We start from the raw sequence: 23,134 nt of genomic DNA, 5'->3' as shown, positions 1-23,134 counted from the left end.
CCTTATCATTCATAGGATCCTCTTTTGTTCCATACAACTATTTTAAACTTATTATAAAATATTCTCGAAAAGCTTACTGTGTAACCAATATGTAACCTATTAAAATATCCTAGAAAAGCTTACAGTGTAACCAATATGTAACCTATTAAAATATCCTAGAAAAGCTTACCGTGTAAGCAATATTTAAGCTATTCAAGAATCGTATAGTTCTCTGATAATATAACCCATCCCTCAAAATATATCTTTCTGAAAATAAATATTTTTATAAAAATCCTTCTGTTGTGGACTTCTGGAACCAAATAAAATACTTATCTCTATTTGAATGAATAATAGATAAATATACTCGCTGATATCGAGATTCCTGAATTCATCTGTGTATTTTCCGTTCGCTGATCTTCTGTATTCCTCCCCCAATGGCAGATTTCTGTTTTCTCTCCTGTGCTTCTTGAGGACAACTTCAACCTTCTGTTCTATCTAAACGGACTCATGGGCTCCCAATGAATTGAACTCGGAGTACTGATCTTCTCATTCAGAGCATATCTCGTTATTTTGTATCTTCCTGGCCTAATACCATGTTAAACTTTCAAATATACAAAATGATTCATACATAATTAGAAACGAAGTCATGTAAAAGATGTACTTTCATTACAGTGGCCAAAAGTCACGACATGGGTTTATTTTGTTCGGAATGTCACTGATAGCTTCTTTCCGCAATAGATTATTCCTTGAGTTCTGAGTAGCATTCCTAAGAATTTGCTTCGGGGGTTTGCCCTTGGATTTGATGGCTTCTGTAACCCTCTCACCAAATCCACTTCTAAGAGAATTCAAACACATGCCTGCAAGCCTCATTTTGGGACTGCTCTGTCCACATAACACCCAAGAAAGTTTCAATGTCAACGAAAGATTTATGATATGAAGAATAATCTAGTATTGAAGAAAAATACTTTAGATTTAGCCCCATTTATCATTCACCCGAGGTTAACACCAACTTATTCAAATAATTTGAAATGGTCTCTAACTTTTCTGAAGATAATTAAAGAAAATAAAAACTTAAATTCAAGAGACAGGCTTTTAGCTTGATTTGTATGTATATTCACAAAGAATCATAATACAATATATATACATCAAACTATGTCTCGAAATAGTTTGTCTATCTTAGACATGCCATCTCTCGGTTGAGCAATATCTCAACTACACTAATCTAGGAGGCTAATTAGTTGGAGAGAATCTTTCAACAGAATAGACATCAACAAACTCCCAAGTATTAAGAATAGACTTATTCTAGAATTGATGAGCACATCAAAGACAAGAAAGAATTATATTTTTCAAGTTTCATAATTTTGTTATTTTGGACTTATTAATTGTGAATATGAGGCCAACATTTTCAAGTGTATTTATTCCTGCCATGAAAATATCATCCACAAGCTCCAAATGCAAGGTTTCTTTTGAATATGAGGCCAACATTTTCAAGTGTATTTATTCCTGCCATGAAAATATCATCCACAAGCTCCAAATGCAAGATTTCTTTTGACAACTTTGAGATCCCTGGCAGCCTTAAGTTGAGCAAGAGTCCCCATTAACCCTCTTCTAGCAGCATTAAAATGTCATAGGGATAGTGGATGTCCTGTTTAATACCCCCAACTTCGGTTTTAAGGGGGTAGTTGGAGCATAATTCACAAGATTGAATAAAGGCCAAAGAGCTGCTGCAACCATGAACCCAATGGATCCAAGTTTCACAAAACATAATTTTCTAGCGTCTTAACGATATGACCCAATTATGTCAACCATACACTCTAAATACCCAATTTAATCAGCATACCACTTGTTTTTCCCTCTGCTCTTTTGAGTTAAGTCTGCCCATGATAGACTTTAATTTATTGTTCATACGCATAGCGCTATAGACCTAAATTGCTCTATTGACTCTGCCTCCTCTTTTTTTGGAAATAAGAGTTGAGAGTCTCGAGGACCATCCCCGTTTCCTTTGATTCTTTTACCACTTCCTAAACATCCTTCACAACTATATCCCAACAATTTTGAAAGAAGTCTTATGGAAAACCACCCAATCCAAAAGCCTTGTCAACAACTAGTTCAAAAGTTGCCTCCTTTCCAATATAGGGGCTGGCCCCGGCCTAGCCTCAGCCTAGACACAAAACAAAAAAAAGTTGCCTTCTTTCCTCTAAGATGCTCTTGCATAGCTTGAATGCCACCACATATTTCTCTGATAGATTCCTCTCTGTTCATGTATGGAACCGTGAGGAGATATATGAAATAAGACTAACCCTTTCTCAATCTCTCGCCTTGACTCCATCTGAATAACGGAAGTGGTCACAACTCACTAATTTTCTTTGCACTAATGTTTTTCCTTCTTGTTTGGTGCAAAGAATTTGTTTTTATCCCCTTCTTTCAGCCATCTAACTGTTGATATTTGTTTCTAGAACACCTCTTCCTGAATTTGATGCTCTTCCATAAGTTGTTGGATGGCCTTCTCCTTTGCTAGTGAAGGTATTATTTAGCCCATGTTATAGGCTTTCCTCCAAAACCTGTACTTTTTTAAATCCTTATCAACTTTAACTGCCTGACACCAAGTCTTCGTCTTTAAAATTTGCATGAGTAGCCACTTTTTTTCAAAACAAAAGTCGGCATCTGGGAGACTTTCCATTCTTTATCCACTAGAGAGAGATGTAGCCAGTGACCTGAACCATCCCCTTTGAGAATAGAGTCAACATTGTTGTTGACGGAGGAGTCACTACCAAAACAACTGTCCAACCTTCTACTATTAAAGAATTGTCTATTCTTCTATTATTTCGAAATAACATATCTTTTTTTGGCAGTTCACCCACCAATTTGAAGACCTATGAGATCAGTTTTTGAGATGAATTCCTGGTCACTGATGCTCTTAATCCCACCTTCCGTCTCTGTCTAACTGGCCTTGTAAACTCCACCAATAATCCAGTGCTTTCCATTTATCAACTCCTTTTCTAAGTGCCTCCCAACACTATTTTTTAGTTGGATGGTTTGCATGCACATGGATTGGTGATCCAAATGTAAGAAGCATAGCCCTCATATTTACCATTTGCTACCCTCATCCTCAATCGTAACTTTCCTTGGATCCTATAGAATAGTTAAGTTCACTACATAACCTATGGCACTTTTTGGTATGGAGATACAAGTACAACCCGTCAAAAATTTCTGAAAACCTTGCTCATTTCTTCACCGTTGCATTTCATTCCGTGAATGAAAGCTACATTTGGTTTCTAGAGCCCCATTTTTCTTTTAAGAATTCCACGTATTCTGTGATAGTAGTTTCATTAAGAATTATTCAATCCATTTTGGATATAAACCTACTAAAAGGACTGGATTTACCTGATCCTATAAGTTCTCTTTCCCTCAAATTTCCTTGGTTAGGTTTCATTCCCTTTTTGGTTTGAGGGGGTTTGATTTGATTCCTAGCAGCCTTCCTTTCGAATACTTCGTTTTTTTTTCTTTTCTTAAGACTATCTTGAAGAAGATTTTGTTGATCTCTAGTCAATGCTTTCGAATATAGGATTGTTCACATTCATGCCTACCTCCTCCATAATTTCATCTTCACCCTGATCTAGACTAGCCTCCCGATTGGTCGAGTATCATACAGTTTCCTCACATGGTTCTTCTTATTATTGGCCATCTTCTGCTGTAATCAGAACCGTGCTCCTGTAATGAAATCCTGTGTGCCGCAAGTATTGATCATGTTATTTTCATCACCCGCTTCTAACTAACTTCTGTTAACTTCCTACTCCAGTGACTCGCTTGTCATCTCTTTAACCTTAGTTTGATTGTAACTGTCTATTGGTTGTCATGTCCTCCTCGTATCTGCTACCGTTTTGGATCAGCTCCATCATTCGCTTTGACTACTGATCTGTACAGTTGGCTTACTTCTTGTTCATCCTTCTTTGATTACTTCCCTTCACATTTTTCCTTGAATTGAAGATAGAATGCCAAATTTATTGGCATTGGCCACCTGCAAAAAATGCTTCTTTTTCAACTTTTTCTTTCGTGGTTTAGCTTTGGATTTCAATTTGGAAAATCCTTTGAAGTCTGTATTATATCCTATCTATATTTCTAATTTAAAGGGCAATCCCAGCGCCCCCCCCCCCCCAAATCTGCTCCCAGATCGTGCTCAGCTCAGAAGCACTAGGGGAGTGACCCCGGGAGCATGCTCAGCTCAGAAGCACTAGGGGAGTGACCCCGGGAGCATGCTCTACTCAGAAGCACTAGGGGAGTGACCCCGGGAGCGTGCTCCACCCAAAAAAATTCACTCCATCCCTAGTGCTTTCACAGGTGGTTAAGATTTTCAACACTAGCAATGTCAGCAATCAATGATGATGTTAAATTCTTAAAGTAAAAGGACATCCTTTTACTTGAATTTTTAACATTACCATGAAATGATTTAAGATGTTTGAGAGTGGTTTCAACCTCATTGGATTTCATATGGAGGAACTAGAATTTTAGATATCACTAAAAATCCAGCAGACTTAATGGTTTTCAGGATTTAAAGATTTAGGGGATTGCAATGTTTCCAATTGATTTTGTCATGCATGAAGGTATGAGATTGGCATTTGATCAAGAGCATGAAGCCCCTTAAGTACCTTGTTGTTCGTGTCATTGATTGTTGAACTTCGTTGATGTTGGTTGAACTCTTCTACCATGGCCTTAACTAAAATGTACCCTTCAATCAAAAGAAAATAATTGGTTAGGCATGCTAAGTTTTTTCTACCATATTATAAGGTTGAGGAGATAACCCTCCACACAAACCAAAATCCTTGGTTAGGCATGTTAAAATTTTCAATTTCTACCATATTATAAGGTTGAGCAATCCAAGTCTGAAGACTTTGAGCTAGATGATGTTTATGTAGCTCTTGTTGATGATCCCATTTCTAGTAGTGCTAAATCAATGATGAGTTTCATGAGTGAGCATGTTGATCAGTGATTTGTAGTTTTCACGTCTAGTTTTGATGCTACTACTACTACTAAAGAAGTTGCAGAGGAATCTACAGAGCCTTTGACTCTGTGCCAAATAATGTTTATGTAGCTCATGTTGATATGATCCCATGTAGTGGGATCCCCTACTAGATGATTGATGGTATATCGTTTAATCCATGTTTTGATGCTTTTTATAACTAATTCATCATTCTACATGCTTTTGTTGACATATATGCATCAAAATATATAAAAATATATATTATTTAAAATTCGCTCCTGATTCACTCCAAATCCGGAAGCTTCTAAAAATTATCACTCCACCCTCCCGCTTCCAAGCAGCCTAGGGCGATCCCTCATTAAATGTGCATGTTCCTGGCATATCATACACTGGAAAGGGATTTGTCAATAATCTATAATATGAATCCACTCAGTGTTTTGGTAACCAATATTATGGATTCTGTTAAGAGTACTGGAGATATTCAGTAAAACAAAGAATCAGGCATCAGACATGTACCTCATGGCCTTGGTTACCTCTGATGATTTGATGGGAACTTCCAGCATAATCCCTATATCCTCCAAGTCTCTTCACTACAAAACTCCAACATGAGCATGTATAGTCTTACCTAGCCTAGGGCTTTCGAGAATCCTCTTTAATTGGGAAGGAAAGGAAGGGCTCAGTCCAGTATCTCATTTGGAGGTCAGAAGAGTTAAAAAAAGAAAAGGCCTAGGTACAAATATTGTTTCCCAATCCTTCGCATGAATGATAATCACAAAAAAGAAAACCTTTGCACACAATTGAGATCAATCAATCCTTTTGCTTTCCAATTTGAGTTTTATCCACAATAGTACAGACTGATTTGATGGCCAAAAACCCAGGAATCTTCATATGACAGGCATATCAGCCATGTACCGTATAATTCCTCCTATCGTCATCCTTGGAGCTAAAAATCACAAGCGGGAACCAACAAGTTCTCTTTTGCGACATTAATACATAAGAGTCTATGGCTGTTATTCACTTTTCTGCCTCGTTTGAACAAAAGTTAAAAACATTCATCTGACAATATGTATTCATTTTATTGGCATAATAAAAAAATTTGAAAAGATTTTAAATAAACAGATGTAATAAGACTTTGAAGTCCTATAAGTTATGCTACATTAATACTAGTGCATCCTCCTTAGCTTGATGTTAATTGTGCCATGGTCTATTTCTGTAATTCTTTTGGGATTTGCATCTAAGAGTCATCGGAACATTTCAAACATGCCAAACACTTGTATGATGCTTGCTCTCTTATCTCCATCTTTCTATTTATGGATGATATTGTCCCTTTATTTATCTTTCTATTCATGTATGAACAGGTTGGAGCCAATAAACAATCTGTAGGACGTAGAACAAGTGGACAAGATAGAAGCTAGGATGAATCAATGCCAACCTGATCATGAAGCCAGCAGATATGAGAAGCACAGAATTCACTTGTTCAAATAATATTAATGTAAAAGAAATGCATTACTACATAATGAAGGCAGTGAACTTTGTATTGATTCCTGGAAATTTTATACGTTGACTACATTTATTATATCTAAAAATATAAAAGGTTAAAAACGAAGGTTATAAATGCATCATCCGATGCCGCATAAGCACTACTGTACAAAAATCATCCACACAAGATCTGCTATATAGCACTCTATAAGTAGCTGATGACACAGTCGTGAAGAGACAGTATACAGCTTCACCGGAACCTCACTCTCAAAACAAGAAAAAAAGAGTCAAGCACTAGTTTGAAAAAATAGTAATTAGATTGCTGCTCTGCAAGATACATTTATGATTCTTTGATAATAATACTTGTTAGAGAAACAAGCAGCTTCCCCAAATAAAACAAGCTGTAGAGGAGATGAAAGAAGAATGCATGGATTCCAAGTATCGAGGGCGCATTTCTTAATAAATGAACATTCCAAAAGAATAAACAGATTAAGTAATATTTCACAATAGCAAACAATTGCAAAGCCACTACTAATCTCTAAATGCTGAAGGAAAATCTCTGTCCGTGTGTTTCCTAGGGACATACTCTTGGCTCGTCCCTGAAGAAGGAGTTCTGTAATGCCCAACAGTCCTAGGGACTTGTGACCTGCCAACACTGGACCCTATTTCCTTACTTTGTAGATATTCACTACTAGAAACAGATTGATTTAGCCCATATTCACTGGTAGCGCCACTGTAGTCACTACCATGTTCCTGACTGCCTAAGGCCATTTTTCGAAATTTCTTCATGTCTTCACTATATTGGTTGGTGTCATAGTCAGAACTTCCTATTGAGCCATACACAGTACTATGCCCCGGCCTGACTCCCTCATCAAGATCGTCAAGAGAAACATCACCTTCCAAGACACGTACTATCTGAAAAACATAATTGCTGTTAGATCAGGTATTTCTACAACTAAAACCTCCTTAGAAAGCATTATGGTGCCATCAGTTTGAACTTTAGGCAAAAAAGAACAACTTGGAGTCAACAAATTATGCAAGCAAGGACTGACCTGTCCCATACGAGGGCGCTTTCTTGCAGAATGTCGAACACAAGAAGCTGCACATGCAACTACCCGCATCATCTCATTCACATTATAGTTGTGCTGTATCCGGATATCAGCAAGGGCATCTACATTGCCGTCTTCCATTGCTCGAGCAAGCAAGGGTCGGGCCTACAGAGTGATAAAAAACTTAAACCATCTAGAATAAATTCTAACCCACCTAAAAAATAAGTTGACATGAAGATTTAAGCAGTCAAAACAGTACAGAAGTAAGTTCAGATTTTGACTTGAAGTTTACCCAATCCACTAGACTGTCTTCTGAAAATGAAGGAGTTGTATCTACAGGCCGGCGGCCAGTGATCAACTCAAGCAGCATAACACCAAATGAGAAAACATCAGATTTATCTGTCAATTTTCCAGTTGATGCATATTCTGGTGCCAAATACCTGCCCAGACAAACAATAGGGACTCAGAGCTCGAGTATAAAGGTACAAAAGGTATCTACAAAGTTAAAATGCACTGGAAAGGTCTTTTACCCAAAAGTGCCCATAACCCTTGTGGAGACATGAGTAAAACCTTCTGAAGCAAGCTTTGCAAGGCCAAAGTCTGCAACCTGTGACAAAAGGTTATATCAGGCTTTAGCACGTATTGTGAGGCCTATCACACACTACAACAAAGAGCAAGCTAATTAAACAGAATCTTACCTTTGCTTCGAAGTTGGAATCAAGAAGAATATTTGAAGCTTTGATGTCTCTATGAATAATCTTCGGATAACCTGCAAATTTTGAAATTAGAACAATTTCAAAAATAGATAATAAAGGAGTGCAGCCTCAGTAACAAGACAAAAAAAATATAGCATACAGTCTTCATGTAAATAAGCAAGCCCACGAGCTGCTCCTGTTGCAATCTTCAATCTAGTTGGCCAATCCATAGTTGGCTGACCTTTACCTGTCATAAAATATCAAATTTTATAAGAAATAATAGATATTATGCATTTAGTGACTTTAGTAGCATGACACAATTTGCATCTAGTGAAATACTCTTTCCTCAAACGGTCAAGAATGCTAGCATAGATTCATCTTATCCCTGGATCTATTCAGTTTTCTATCCTTCAAGATATAATTCCTAATGTTTTTGATCCCTCTAGACGTGTGACAGATTAAAATGGATCTATGCTAGCTTATTCATAGTTGTTGTTAAATAACATGCATTGTTTTTCTGACATTATGGTAAAATCAAGAAAATTAAATTGTTGGCCCTTTTCTGCATTTCATTAATGTTACACATTCACAATCGAAGTGTTGTAGGCCTCCCATAACCCCGATTGTAGAGCAGTTCACTTCTATCGATACAATTAAAGGGAAGTCAAACACATGCATTATGATGAAAGAACAATGGAAAAAATGTTACACAAGGATTACTTACCATGTAGATGGTGCTCTAATGTATCATTAGGAACAAACTCATAAACAAGCAATCGTTGGCTACCAGCTATGCAGTAACCCACCAATGAGACAAGGTGACGATGATGCACACGACTAATTATTTCCACTTCTGCTTGAAACTCACGCTCTCCCTGGCTCCCACCAACTTTGAGCTGCTTCACTGCTATAGTTTTGCTTCCTGGAAGAATGCCTTTGTATACATATCCAAATCCACCCTGTCCTAATAGATTTGTCCGTGAGAAGCCATTTGTAGCCACCTCTAGATCTTCATAGGTGAATGTTCTTGAGATACCAAGACCAATTCCTGGAGAAGGAGGAGGTAATGGCTGCTTTGATCCTGAAAAACCAGAGCTTGAATCATCTCCACTGCTAAATACAGGTGGGGGAGGTGGAGGAGGTGGCATGACGTCAGGAAGTGATGGTGGAGGTTTAGGAATGACAGGATGCGATGGAGGGGATGAAGGTGGACGAATCTTGACAGCATTATCCCCTGGCTGAGGAGCATTATTTTGCCAGTATTGAGGCCTTCCTCCATAATAGTCATCTGCACAATGGCCAAGAGAAGAGTTAGGTAAAATATGAATTCCAGAAAATATCTGAACAGGTTAAAAAAAACTGCTCTCTTATTAAGGCTTATAAGTTGGAACAATGTGCACGCTTCAAAACAATTAACTTTCTTCGGAGTAAGCTTTAGATCACTAAATATCTGATTTATCTGAAGTGCATCTTATTTATTTTAAGTGTTAAATCTTTTGCCCCAGAAAAATTATAGGAACACATTTACGGTCAATTGACTTGTAACAGAAGGTGGGAATAAGGGAGAAGTCTCTGTACAGGAAGAAGAATAAATTGTCGCAAAAACGTCAGCTAATCTGGAAATACTGGTGATGGCATGAATAAAGCAAAGAAATTTAGAAAATCCAACCTATGCCAATATACAGTTGATATACTACTGATAAATAAAAGAAAGTTTGCATTATATTTTGTAATGCGAGTCCAGATGAAAGGTCTATATTAAGCTTCAAATTCTGCAAAATGTGTGTGTTGGGTATGTTTGCACAATATGGATGCAAAATTTTAGAGAAGGATCTGTTAGCAAAATTCATGCACAATACAAGTGTTCTGAGAAAATGCCCAATAAATATTATCAGGTGCAGAGAGGAATATTACACATCTTAGTAAGGTACAGAATGATTTCTCAGACTATACCATCATAACTTCTTCAAAATCAATCAATGGGGAATGCAAGGGGTGAAACTATCCCCCAATATAAGATGACAATGAAGGGAAACAACCAAATTCCTATGAGCTATTATATCATTTTCACAAGCAAATGTATCTTTTCTCCGGAACTTAATCATTTTCACAGAAGCTCCTTCTCCTTTTTATCAGCCACAAATAGTTGGAGAATGCAGAAGGAAAACATTACGAAACCATTTATTGTGTAAAAGGAAAATTAAGGAACCATTTCTTGTGTAAGTGCAGAAATACTGCAAATCCTTAGAATTATCAACATGTCAAATAAAAAAATATGGTGAAACATTTGTTAAAAAAGAAAAAAAATCAAATGAAAAATTTGTGGAAAATGCTGATAATCTTTTTCAGATCGATTAATTTTATAAAAAAGAAATTTGGATTCGAATTTCTTCAAGAAGCACACCTTGGGGTTTGGGGTTGCACCCCATAACATGGATTTCCTTATAGCTTCGGTGCCAGATCTGAAGGTAGCTATTTTAACAAAAATGTTTAGGTCTTGAACCCGATCTGGTCTCCTTTTAAACATACAATTTGGTTAGAGGTAGACCACGGCTAAATTGAAACCCTGGTCGACGGCTAAATTCTGGTCCATTGACCTCGCCAGTTAACCAAAGCGCTGCTCGCATTTCGAACAAATTCTGATAATGAAATGGTGATTTTTTTCAATAATATAAAAAATGAGCAGCCAGATGAAGAAAACCTGCAGAGGAAGGATGAAGTATCATGAAAAAGAAAAATGATAAGAATGGATCTGATCGGTCTGTATGAACCTTGAATGGAGAAATCAGAAAAAGGCTGCCTCTCCATGAACCATGCAATTTGGCGAAGTTGGAACAAAATGCTGGAAAACAAACATTTGAGAAACCCTCTCCTTCATTGCCCTGTATTTTGTATGTAGTATTGTAATATTTTTTCATAACAATTAGGGGCCTATTTTCATGAAATTTCATAATTTTACCTTGTTCATTGCAATGCAATCTGTGGTTGAGTAAAAAAATCTTCACAAAAAGTAGCAGAAATGCACATAACACAAAACAGCCTTGGGAGATTTTGCCACATGTAGGTCTTGACTTCCAGTTTTGAAGATGGCATTCTTTTAGCAGCTGTTAAATGGACCAGCTATTGTTAAGATCTTGTACAGGGGGATTGTCATATTTAGGGTGAACCACCCTTAGATTCTCGTTATAATGGCACCTGGCGCTTGGACATTGTGCACCACACCTATCGATGCTTTTATCATTACCAAAAAGAACCCAAAAAATAAAGAAGATTACAGAGCTACAGACCTTTGGGAGGTTGAGGTGGGGCTCCATAATACTGTCCAGGAATGAACTCTGGCCTCCTCTTTCTCTTCTTCCTGCAGCAACACGCTATGAGTATGCAAAGCAAAAGAACTCCAACGACACCGGCCACAGCAACGCCAACAATGGCAGTAGTCGAAAAGCTGCTGCTGCTGCTGGTGCTGTTGCTGGATCCTGTAGAGGATGGTGTCTTAGACCCATTTGATGTCTTCGGTGGTGGTGGTGGAGAGGAGGACGAGGGGGTGGTGGTGGTGGTGGAGAGGAGGACGAGTGGGTGGTGGTTGGTGGTGGAGACGATTTTGGTGGTGGTGGTGAGGTGGAGGAAGAGGGCGATGGAGCTGTGGGCGGTGGTGGTGAAGAAGAGGGAGGAGGGGATGCGGGTGTCGAAGTGGTGGGCGCTGGGGATGTGGGTGGCGATGTTTGAGCTACAGGTGGAGGGGATGTATTCTTAGAAGGTGGTGGGGATACAGGCGCTGGTGCTGTTGTTGGAGAAGACATCTCTACATATACACAATGTATATGTACCTATTAATCACTCCACAGCTCTGCGTCCTCCTGCGCTCCTGATCTGATCTGAGACTTAATGGCTAAATGTCTGATTAAATGAATGCCGCTGGCCTTGGAGAATCCCCACAACGGAAGGCTCTTCTGTCTGCCTTAATGTTTGCTTCTTAGTCGCCCCCGGCCAGTCAAGGCTGGGCTGGCTGTATTTCATTAAAAATAATAGGAGAAATGGGGAGAATTGTGTTTATCTTGTTTTCGAAGGAAAATCGAGCAGAGTCAGCGTTTGGCATCGTGGGTGATCACTTACACCGTGGATTATGGAGGCGCGGGCCCCAACCGCGTTCGTCGGGTACCTCATACAGAGCTATTATAACGCGCTTTAGTTGAATTTTTTAATGTTATAATTAATAGGATTATTTGATGTTTTTAGTTTTATAAAATTATTTAATAATTCTCGTGTGAAGCGTCATCATTATTATTCTTATTCTGGTCATGGGCAGTGGGCACTGATATTTTGACCTTTAATCATGGATATATTTTTTTTAAATTACTTAAATAATGAAAATTCATAATATAATTTAAAAGTTGTGAACTATAACTGCAACACTGTTCAGAGTATCATATATTATAGCCCGAGCATTTTGTTTAAGCAGGAGGATGAATGGCTCAATTTTTGTCGCTTTTCATTCAAACATAAAAATTAGAGAAAAAATGTGTTACTTTTTATGAAATTAAATTTATAAATATAAAATTCGGGTGTATTAAGGATTTTTGTGAGGATGTTACTTGAACAAATCAGAACATAGAATTTTGGTGAAGTCCAGGTTTACGAAAAAGAAATATAAATACTTTATGTTATTTTTTTTTATTATCAAAAGAAAGGTGGTTGTTTTTTAGGTACAAGGTGAATTGTTAATTGTCAGACCTAATTTAAAGAAGATCTAGGATCAATTCTACTATAACACCAAGAGTATATCCAACAACTTGCAAGCAGATATACTAATTTCTTATAATTTTGGCAAGACCCGAGACTCATGGATAAGGGGAGTCTACTCTTTCAGTCGCACACCATAACAGGATAATATTCTCGATGTGATTTGACCCCTAACCTCGTGGGTTTCACCCAACGAACTCAACCACCACATGAGTAATTTTTTTAAAAAGTGTCTTGTTTGAAATCTTATTAACAAATTGTTAATTCAACTGAAATCAATAAGGGCAAATATTCCTCTATTATATATATATATGATTATAGTAAATTTGTAACACATTAAAGTAATTGAGGAAAGATTTATGATAAGTTTTTACAAGCCACATATATCAAGAGTTGAGATGTCACATGGGAAGGGGTGCTTACTCTTTGATTCTTATTACAATAAGTCAAACATGTCCCTTGGAATTGGACCTGGGTGGAAGGGAGAACAAATTGTGCTCCCAACTAACCAAGCTACAAACCCGAGACAAGTTGGACTATAACACTACAATGAACATCTACTTGATATTTGATGACAATTTGAAATATACAAATGTATACAACCATATTTACAAGTAAGCATCATTTAAATATTATATTGTTTAATAGATGTTTATGATCCATGTGAATAAGTGCACCTGTTAAGGTAATATTTTGGCTAAGTTGTCACCATTCACCTATTGTCGGGATGATTTTTCCAACAACCTCCAATCCAATGGGGACTCTTGGAGGTCATGGGTTTAAATCATCATAAGATCAAAGCACATTGAAACACATGAAAACATTGATACATTAAGTTAAACTAAAATACTTGTAACATTGATCATCTACTCGACATTTGATGACACTTTGAAATTTCACATCTATCCATCTATATTTTCAGGTCAACACCCTTTCAAGATGTCTTTTGTTGAATAGATGCTTACGGTTAACATGAATAAGTGCATTTGTTAAAGTAATCTTTTGGTTAAGTTGTCACCGATGACTTATTACTAAGATGATTCATCTAGTGTCCTTTGATCCAATGTAAACTTAGGAGGTCACGAGTTCAAATTGTCACAACATTGAAGAACACTTAGATCCATGAAAACATTGTTACACTAAGTTAGACTAGAATACTTATGACATTGAGCATCTACTACTCAACATCCAATCATGTTTTGAAATATGCACATGTATGCATCAATACTTGTGAGTTAACACTCTTCAAAGATGTGTTGTCTAATAAATGTTCATTATCAACATGAATAAGTGCAATTATTAAAGTGATATTTTGGCTAAATTGTCACCCATTATTCTATTATCAAGATAGTTTATCCATCATCCTCCAATTGAATATGGACTATGATAGGCCACATGTATAAATCTTCAAACTATTGAAACACATTGACCCCTGTAAAGCATTGTTACAATAAGTTACACTAGATTGTGTGTGACCTGGAACATCTACTTAACATTTGAGGACAATTTGAAATCTACACATGTATCCATCGATACTCACAAGTCACTACCCTTCGAAGATGATTTTGTTTAATAGATTTTTATCATCAACACGAATAAGTGGACTTATTAAAGCAAGCCTTTTAGCTAAGTTGTCACCACTTCCTTATTGTCAATATGGTTTCTCTGGTATCCTTTCGTTTGGTGTTGACTCTAACAGAACCCAACTACAACATTTTTTTTCTCAAATAAGCCATAAAATATATATATATGTCAAATGAATACCTCATCATGAACCCCCGAGGGGTAACTCAATTAGCAAGTGTTGTGAAAATGAAGTGTCATGTACCAAAAGGTTCAAGGTTCAAATCTCCTTGTCTTACCCATGTTTGCGGAAGAGGTATACATAGGTACTCAAAAGTTATAGTGGCAGTTCCCTGAATCGACCTTATGTCATGTGAGTATGAAACCGACCCAATTACTAATTCTTCTAGATAAAAATAAATAAATAAATTCACCATAAATTAAAATTCATATATATAGTTAACTTAAATCTTTCTCAACCTTAAATTTACACTAACATGATTGGCCAAATGAATACTTCACCATAAATTGAAATTCATATATATATTCTATTAAATTCATTTGAAGTTACTCAGTGTTAAACTTACACTAACATGTGACACACATTTAAAAAAATATAAATAAAAACATTCAAATATCTTTAAAAAAAAATTATAACTTTGTAAGGAAAATAAAGTCACCCCTTACTAACAACCATTCTTATTAATTAATATCAGACAACGAACTTTTAAGTTAACCCTGTAACCAACCAAACCCACAAGTCAATAGCCTTAAGAAAACAAATCAAATCTACCCCCAATATTGACCTTTAACCTTACATGTGTTGAAAGCTCAAATGAACCTTCTTGTATGATTATAACATAAATTACACACCACAAATCAAGGAATTTTTGTGAATGATTTTTGGAAAGGTATGATGTGATTTTCTATTGGATTTCTTTGTTAGATTCCTTTATATAAAATATATATAATTGCATCAATTATGAATATTGTCTATATGATTTATATATATATAGAATTGCATCAATTATGAATATTGTATATATCATTTTAGGAAAGTTATTGGTATGATTTTTTATAGATTTATAAATATATTTATTAATTTAAATAAATTATAACAAAATTATTTATATAATAAGTATGTTAAATATTATATTATATATTTATAATTTCATTAAACAAAAAGAGAATATAATGATAGATAAATAAGACAGCCATTCATATGAAGATGGCAATGACTTACTCGCAAGTCACTTTCAAATTTGCAAATTAATGTATTTGCAGATTAATTTGAAAGGCTGCATGTCCTTGTCTCTTCCGAAAAGAAAGTAGCGGAGCAGAGGGGATTGTTCGAGGGATTCTCCTATAAATAACCAAATTACAAATTTAGAATAATAATTTTATTATAATTTTGTTTTATGTACTTGCGTTGTAAAAATAATATTTTAATAATAAATAATATATTTGAATAATTTTATTATATTTATAATTTAAAAAATAAATTTATTTATAATATATAAAAAATATGATATTTATTTATATATAAATTTAATTGATAAGTATAATTTTAGTAAATTGTTATTAATTTTATATTATTTTTTATTTATGAAAATTATTCTATAAATTTGACTTTGTTGGGTTGAAATTAACAAAAATTACTTAATTGAATTTTTTGAAAATGAAACATTATTTTTATTTTTAACCCAAAAAAAAATAGTTAGAAGAATTTAAATACAATATATATTTATCTTTATTTTATTTTATTTTAACTTGTTTTTTGAATTATGAAAAATAAAATTAAGAGTTAAATTTTGATTTCTAACTAATTTTTGTTGGGTTGAAATTAATAAAAATTACTTAATTGAATCTTTTGAAAGTGAAACATTATTTTTATTTTTAGCTAAAAAATTAGTTAAAAGAATTTAATGATGATGATGATGGTGGTTAACGTCCACTGAGACCAAACTTTGGTCTATCGGACCTAAAGAAACAAATTATTTAGTTTGATTTAAGATTTTATTTCTATGCTCAAAAAGCTTGGAGAGAAGCCTCCCAAGCTCACTATAATTTTGACATTGTAAAAGGCTAGGAAGGTCAGTATTGCGACAAAGATTATGAAACTGAGATCTAATGTGGTTGTACGCGGGGCACTCTAAGAGGAAGTGGTTTTCATCCTCAATGTTCCTATTATCACAGAGATGGCAGATTCTTTCCATCCATGGTGTTTTAGGAACTGCCCAACGACCTATTTCACTATGGAGCTCATGAGAGTTCGTTCTAATCTTTGCTATATTAATTTTCTTCTTTGAGCTAGCTAAAACAGAGAGATACTTTTGATCTTCTAGGGTGGGGTTGATGACCTTCTTATAATAACTTAATTTTCTTTTAGCCACTAAATCTTTCTCACACCACATTTTTTCTTTGAACTTAGAAGTAACAATATTTTTAATGTTATTAATGTTTTGCAATGCATCATTCTCATTGATCTCCCAATGGTTTAACCAGGCCCTCGTGTCTTTATACCACCCCCGTTTGAGCCTTAGTTGGTTTTGGCTGGAATTTAAAGCTAGCTTGGGAAGTCTATGATCTCCTATGTTATTGAGCTTGTGCTTATACAACAGAAGCCTAGTCATAGCTAGGTTGTTATGCTCTTAACCTGCAAGACGATACCAGAATACCAAATATGCGAAGAAATATACCCAAAACATAGAACAATGAGAAATAACAGCAAGTATTTTATTATTCAGAAAGCAATGTTCACTTGCCTCTTCGAGGGGGCAACCTCCAATAGAGCTGAGCTCAATTACAAAATAAGACATGATGCTCCTCGAGGGGAGTCTCTATCCTTTATATAGGATTCATACATGCAATACCATGGGCAATACCATGGTTCTTATTAATGCCATCTATCTAATACCATGGCCCATTTGCAACTAACTGTGGTCCCTTCATTAAATGCGGGTTAACCACTTACAATTATTAATATGGGCTTTATTGACTCTTTACTTAACTATAACTATGACTCGATCCTATTACATAAATAAGGGGGTTAGGGTTGGACCCTAACATGCCCTCCCCCATAAGAATAGCCTTGTCCTCAAGGCTGAAGCTGCGGAAACTGCTGAAGGATAGTGGTTGGTTCCCAGGTTGCATCTTCCGGAGAGGTGTCTTTCCACTTGACGAGGACTTCCTTGATCGTGCGGCCACGCAGGTGCCATTCTCGTGTGTCAAGAACCTGTTCAGGTTGGAGCCAGATTGACCCTTCTTCATCCAGTTCAGGTAGACTGGTTTGAATTCTGCAATTGTTCCCAATCACTTTCTTGAGGCATGAGACATGGAAGACTAGATGGATTTTTGCAGTGGGTGGCAAAGCTAGCTTGTAGGCAACTTCTCCAATGCATTGAAGTACTTGATACAGTCCGTAGAATTTTGGAGATAATTTCTGACAACCCTTGTCTTTGAGTGATGTTTGCTTATATGGTTGTAGCCTCAAAAATACCTGATCCCCTTCTTGAAATTGGCATTCTGAGCGATGTTGATCTACCTGTTGCTTCATGCGGTTTTGGGCTTGATGAAGATTCTCTCTAAGGTGGGCCAGTATGGTTGTGCGGTTCTATAGGAGTTGATCCACTGCTTGTACCTTCAAGCATCCCTTGATATAAGAAGTAGGGGAAGGAGGGAGTTGACCATAAACTGCTTCATATGGAGTGATTTTGGTGGTGGCATGATAGTTGGTGTTATACCACCATTCAGCTAGAGGTAACCACTGTACCCAGAGATGTTGCTTTTCTGAAGTGAAACACCTAAGGTAGGTCTCCAGACATTTGTTGACTGCTTCAGTTTGACCATCAGTTTGTGGATGATAGGAAGTAGTGAGATGTGGTTGGGTACCTTGTAGCCGAAAGAGTTCCTGCCAAAAATTACTGGTGAAGATCGGGTCACGATCAGACACAATGGAAGTGGGCATGCCATGCAATTTGAAGATCTGATCCATGAAAGATTGAGCGACCAAAGTCGGTGTAAAAGGGTGGGGTAGGGCGCAAAAATGAGCATACTTAGAAAGTCTATCCACAACCACCATTATGACTAACTTGTTTCCTGACTTTGAAAGACCCGTAATGAAATCCATAGAAACCTCCATCCAGATTGAGGTCGGGATGGGCAATGGTTGTAATGTGCCTGGGGATTTGACTGTTTCTCCTTTGTGGCACTGACAGATGTCACATTCAGCTACAAAAGTAAGAATGTCCTTTTTCATGCCTGTCCAAAAAAATGATCTTCGAGTGCGAGCATACGTCTTCTGAAAGCCTGAATGTCCTGCAGTGGGAGATGAGTGCAACTCCGCCAAAATGCGGCTTTTGAGGGTGGATGTTGGTGATATTATGACTTTTAGCGAAGAATCTCATCCTGCCATGAGTAGCCCGTTGTGGAATTTGGATCCGCCTGCAATTGATTAATGAGTTGGGAGAGCCAAGGATGTGAAAACCATTCCTTGCGAGCCTCTTCAATCCATTCTGGAATGGGAAGGGAAATTGCGAGCAGGGTACTTTCCTCCTCAAATTGGCGGGATAACGCATCTGCTACAATATTTTCACGCCCTTTCTTGGAAATTATCTCATAATAATATCCTAGCATTTTGGCGAGCCATTTATTTTCTTGTGGTGAGGATAGGTGTTGCTCCAAAAAAATTTAAGGCTTTGATGGTCTGTGCGGATTTGGAAACGTCGCCCCAATAAGTATGGTCGCCAGGTATCTACTGCATGTAAGATGGCCATCATCTCCTTCTCATAGGTAGATTGTCCCAGATTCTTCCCACTTAGTTGTTGGCTCGTGAAGGCCAAGGGTTGACCTTCCTGCATTAAGACTGCCCCAATACCTGTACCAGAAGCATCACATTCAATCACAAAAAGATTTGGTGAAGTCGGGTAGTGCTAAGACTGGAGTGGAACACATGGCATGTTTGAGAGTTGTAAAGGCTTGTTGTGCTTCATCATTCAAGAGGAATGAATTTTTCTTAAGGAGTTGAGTGAGGGGCCTAGCAATGCGACCATAATTGCGGAGAAATTTGTGATAGTAGCCTGTGAGACCCAAAAATCCTCTCAAGCTCTTCAAGGTCTTTGGTTGAGGCCAATCCTGCATTGTATGGATCTTTTTGGGGTCCACCCTGACACCTTCACGCCCCACAATGTGGCCCAAATACTCAACTTCTTCCATGCCAAAAGAGTACTTGGACATCTTGACAAATAATTTATGCTTGCGGAGTAGTTGCAAGAGGAGATCTACATGTTGAAGATGTGTGGCCCAGGTGCAACTGTAGATGAGAATGTCATCGAAGAAAACAAGGACAAATTTTCTGAGATATGGTTTGAGCAGGTGGTTCATAAGGCTCTGAAAAGTGGATGGGGCATTACAAAGACCAAATGGCATGACCAGGAACTCATATTGGCCTTCATGAGTTCAAAAAGCAGTCTTTGGAATGTCTACTTCTTTCATGCGAATTTGGTGGTAGCCCAAGCAAAGGTCGAGCTTAGTAAAGAATTGAGGCTCATTTAGTTCAGCCAGTAAATCATCGAAAACCAGGATGGGAAATTTATCTTTGACCATCAACTTATTGAGGGCCTTGAAGTCTGGACACATACGCCATTCCCATCTTTTTTGAGCACCATGACCACCGGCGATGAATAAGGACTAATGCTGGGACGAATGACGCCTGCTTCCAAGAGTTCCTTGATTATTTTTTCAATTTCATTCTTTTGGGCGAACGGATATCTATATGGGCGCACATTTGGTGGTTGGGCCCTTGGGACCAAAGTAATGCTATGATCATGTTCCCCTCTCGAGGGTGGAAGCTCATGAGGCTTGTCAAAGACTGGCAGATGGTTGTTTAAGATCTGTTGCATCTTAGGATGAATATGAAGAGAATTGGGTTTGAAGGCCTGGATGGCATTAAATTGGGCTATAACTCCATGGTGGCCCTTTTTTAACAAATTTTCCATCCGATGTGAGCTGATGATAGAGGGAGCTCCCACCTGGAGTCCGCAGAGGGTATGTGTGTGGTTGTTCTGCTTAAAGCTCATATATAACTCCTGGAAATCCATTGTGATTGGGCCAAGTGTGCGAAGCCATTCAGCACCTAGGACAATGTCACACCCTCCCATGTGTATGGCAAACATGTGGGTCTTTAACTGATAATCCCCCATTTTAAGTTTGACATTTTCACAACGGCCTTCACATTTCATTGTCCCCCCATCAGCAATTTGGACCTGGAAGTTAGAAATTGCTCGGACAAAACAATGCACTGCTTCCACGACTCTTTGATGGATAAAATTATGTGTACTGCCACTATCAATCAAGACTACTATTGGGCGATGCTTAATAAAACCTCTGATTTTGAGAGTTTGGGGAGAAGAAATCCCTGCCAAAGCATGCAGTGAGATAATTGGTTCTTTAGGTACATTGTCCTGTTGGTTGTCCTCTTCTTCCTCCTTTGGTTCCTCAAGTGGTGGGGCTTCCTTCGATGAACTGTGATCAGTAGCATCAATTTGAAAGAATTTGGGCTCCTTGCATTTATGCCTTGGGGAGTATTTCTCATCACAGTAATAACACAATCCTTGCTTTCTTCTTTCTGCCATTTCTGCTGGTGACACCTTTTGAACCTTGAGTGTTTGGGCAGTGCTTTGAGCCTGTGTGGGTGACCCTTGGCGATGAAATTTGGGCGATTGGACTGGGCCGCTAACACACGTTCTACTTCACGAGCTATCATGCAAGCATGAGGCCATGAGCTAGGGTGGTGCAGTCGGGCGTGGGCTTGTATGGCTTCTTTGAGACCACCGACAAAACATTCCACGTAGAACTCATTGTGTAGACCTCCAGTGTGGAAAGCTAAGGCTTCAAAGGCTGCAATATATTCGTTCACTGTTCCTGTCTGTCGAAGCTTAGTGAGACGACCCAAAAAATCAGATTCATGGTCAAAGCGATCCATAAGAGCTTTTTTGAATGTCTGCCAAGTCAAGGGCCTTCCATAGCAATGTTGATGCCATTGCCACCATTGCCATCTTTCATTGTCCAAGTACATGATACCCACACTAAGCTAAGTCGCATCATCTAGGGTGTAATTCAGTGTGAAATATTGCTCCATTTGTGTTATCCATGCGGCCGGGTGAGAGCCATCAAATTTATACATGTCCATCTTGGGTGGTCGCGGATGGGATTGTTGGTGGGTGCCAAAGAGTTGAAGAGACTGGCTAGACTCTCCCTCATTGTTTTCATTGCCAATAGATGCCTCTGCGTTGTGCCTCCACCTTGCCCCTAAAGAGTGTTTCCTTTAATTTCTTCAACTGCAAGATGACATCTTGCAATTGTGATTCAAGGCTGTCAATCCTCTCATTGGCCATAGCTTGAGCTCTAGTTTGTACCATGCACTAATCCGGTGTACTTGAAATTTGGGATCGCTCGAAATTTTTGGCCCTAACAATTGAATGGGACCACCTTGCTCAGCTCGTCAACTTGATTCTTATGGGCTAAGTCACTAGTAAGCGCCCCGGGGGGTCTCAGACTCGCTGCGACGGCTACAGAGCCCAAACTGCTAGATCTAGATGGCGGATCTGATGGATCTGAGAGATCTAAATGGTGGAACTGATTGTTGCTACGGATTTGATGATTTGATAGATCTGAATGGCTAATCTGATAGATCTGAACGACTGAACTGATTGTTGTTGTTGCGACAAAACCCCACTTGTGAGATCTGATCTGCAAAAGATTATGCGTGATCCAGAGATAGAGAAGGGAACTATGGTCTCCAGGAGTGTCAGGTGCTACAGATCACAATATACATAAGGGTCTAACAATAGTACAATTTTTCAAGGCACTAACCAAGGAGGATCAATCGTACCCTTAGCCGTACAACCCAACTACCCTATCGTACGAGTAAGTAATCTCTCCGAGTGCTTTTCTCGGTGTACTGTAGCAGAAAGACGACCAACGGTTTATCTATGGTGAGGTTTTAAGGGAGCTAGGGGGCTTCCGATATACCCAGAGGGTACTTGGAAGACAATCCGTGCGCGGTTCTGTCTAATGCGCTACTACTCGAAGGGGTACCCACAGGGGTTACAAGGGAGTCCAACAAGCGTGACCACCTCTTTTATTTCCTGCATGCATGCCTCCCCAAATCCACAAGTTTATGCGCTCAATGACAGATCCCGTGGTTTAAAGACGCCAGAACATGTCTCTAGCCAAAAAAAAAAATTGCTAAAAATTGGAGATCCCACCGGCCATGGAAAGCACTCTGATACCACTTGTTATGCTCTTTACCTACAAGACGATATCAGAATACCAAATATACGAAGAAATATACCCAGAACATAGAACAATGAGAAATAACAGCAAGTATTTTATTATTCAGAAAGTAATGTTCACTTGCCTCTTCGAGGGGGCAACCTCCAATAGAGCTGAGCTCAATTACAAAATAAGACACGATGTTCCTCGAGGGGAGTCTCTATCCTTTATATAGGATTCATACATGCAATACCATGGGGTAATACCATGGTTCTTATTAATACCATCTATCTAATACCATGGTCCATTTGCAACTAACTGTGGTCCCTTCATTAAATGTGGGTTAACCACTTACAATTATTAATATGGGCTTTATT

General features: G+C 37.9%; 1 protein-coding gene across 1 annotated transcript; it reads right to left on the bottom strand.

Annotated features, from left to right (window-relative positions):
• Window positions 1-6,731: 6,731 nt before the first annotated feature.
• On the bottom strand, window positions 6,732-12,220 carry LOC149258748 (proline-rich receptor-like protein kinase PERK15). Its single transcript, XM_089416106.1, is given in 9 exon segments — window positions 6,732-7,351; window positions 7,489-7,650; window positions 7,778-7,925; window positions 8,016-8,092; window positions 8,184-8,254; window positions 8,341-8,427; window positions 8,905-9,468; window positions 11,468-11,722; window positions 11,725-12,220. Coding segments are annotated over 9 exon segments (2,004 nt in total). The 5' UTR covers window positions 11,981-12,220; the 3' UTR covers window positions 6,732-6,967.
• Window positions 12,221-23,134: the final 10,914 nt, after the last annotated feature.

Source organism: Pinus tabuliformis, chromosome 6 (genome assembly GCF_031772625.1).
Source record: "Pinus tabuliformis cultivar Carrire ecotype Pingquan chromosome 6, CPIR1, whole genome shotgun sequence".
Classification (NCBI taxonomy): domain Eukaryota; kingdom Viridiplantae; phylum Streptophyta; class Pinopsida; order Pinales; family Pinaceae; genus Pinus; species Pinus tabuliformis.
The sequence above is the reverse complement of the archived record's forward strand: the minus strand, read 5'-3'. Positions and strand labels throughout refer to the sequence as shown.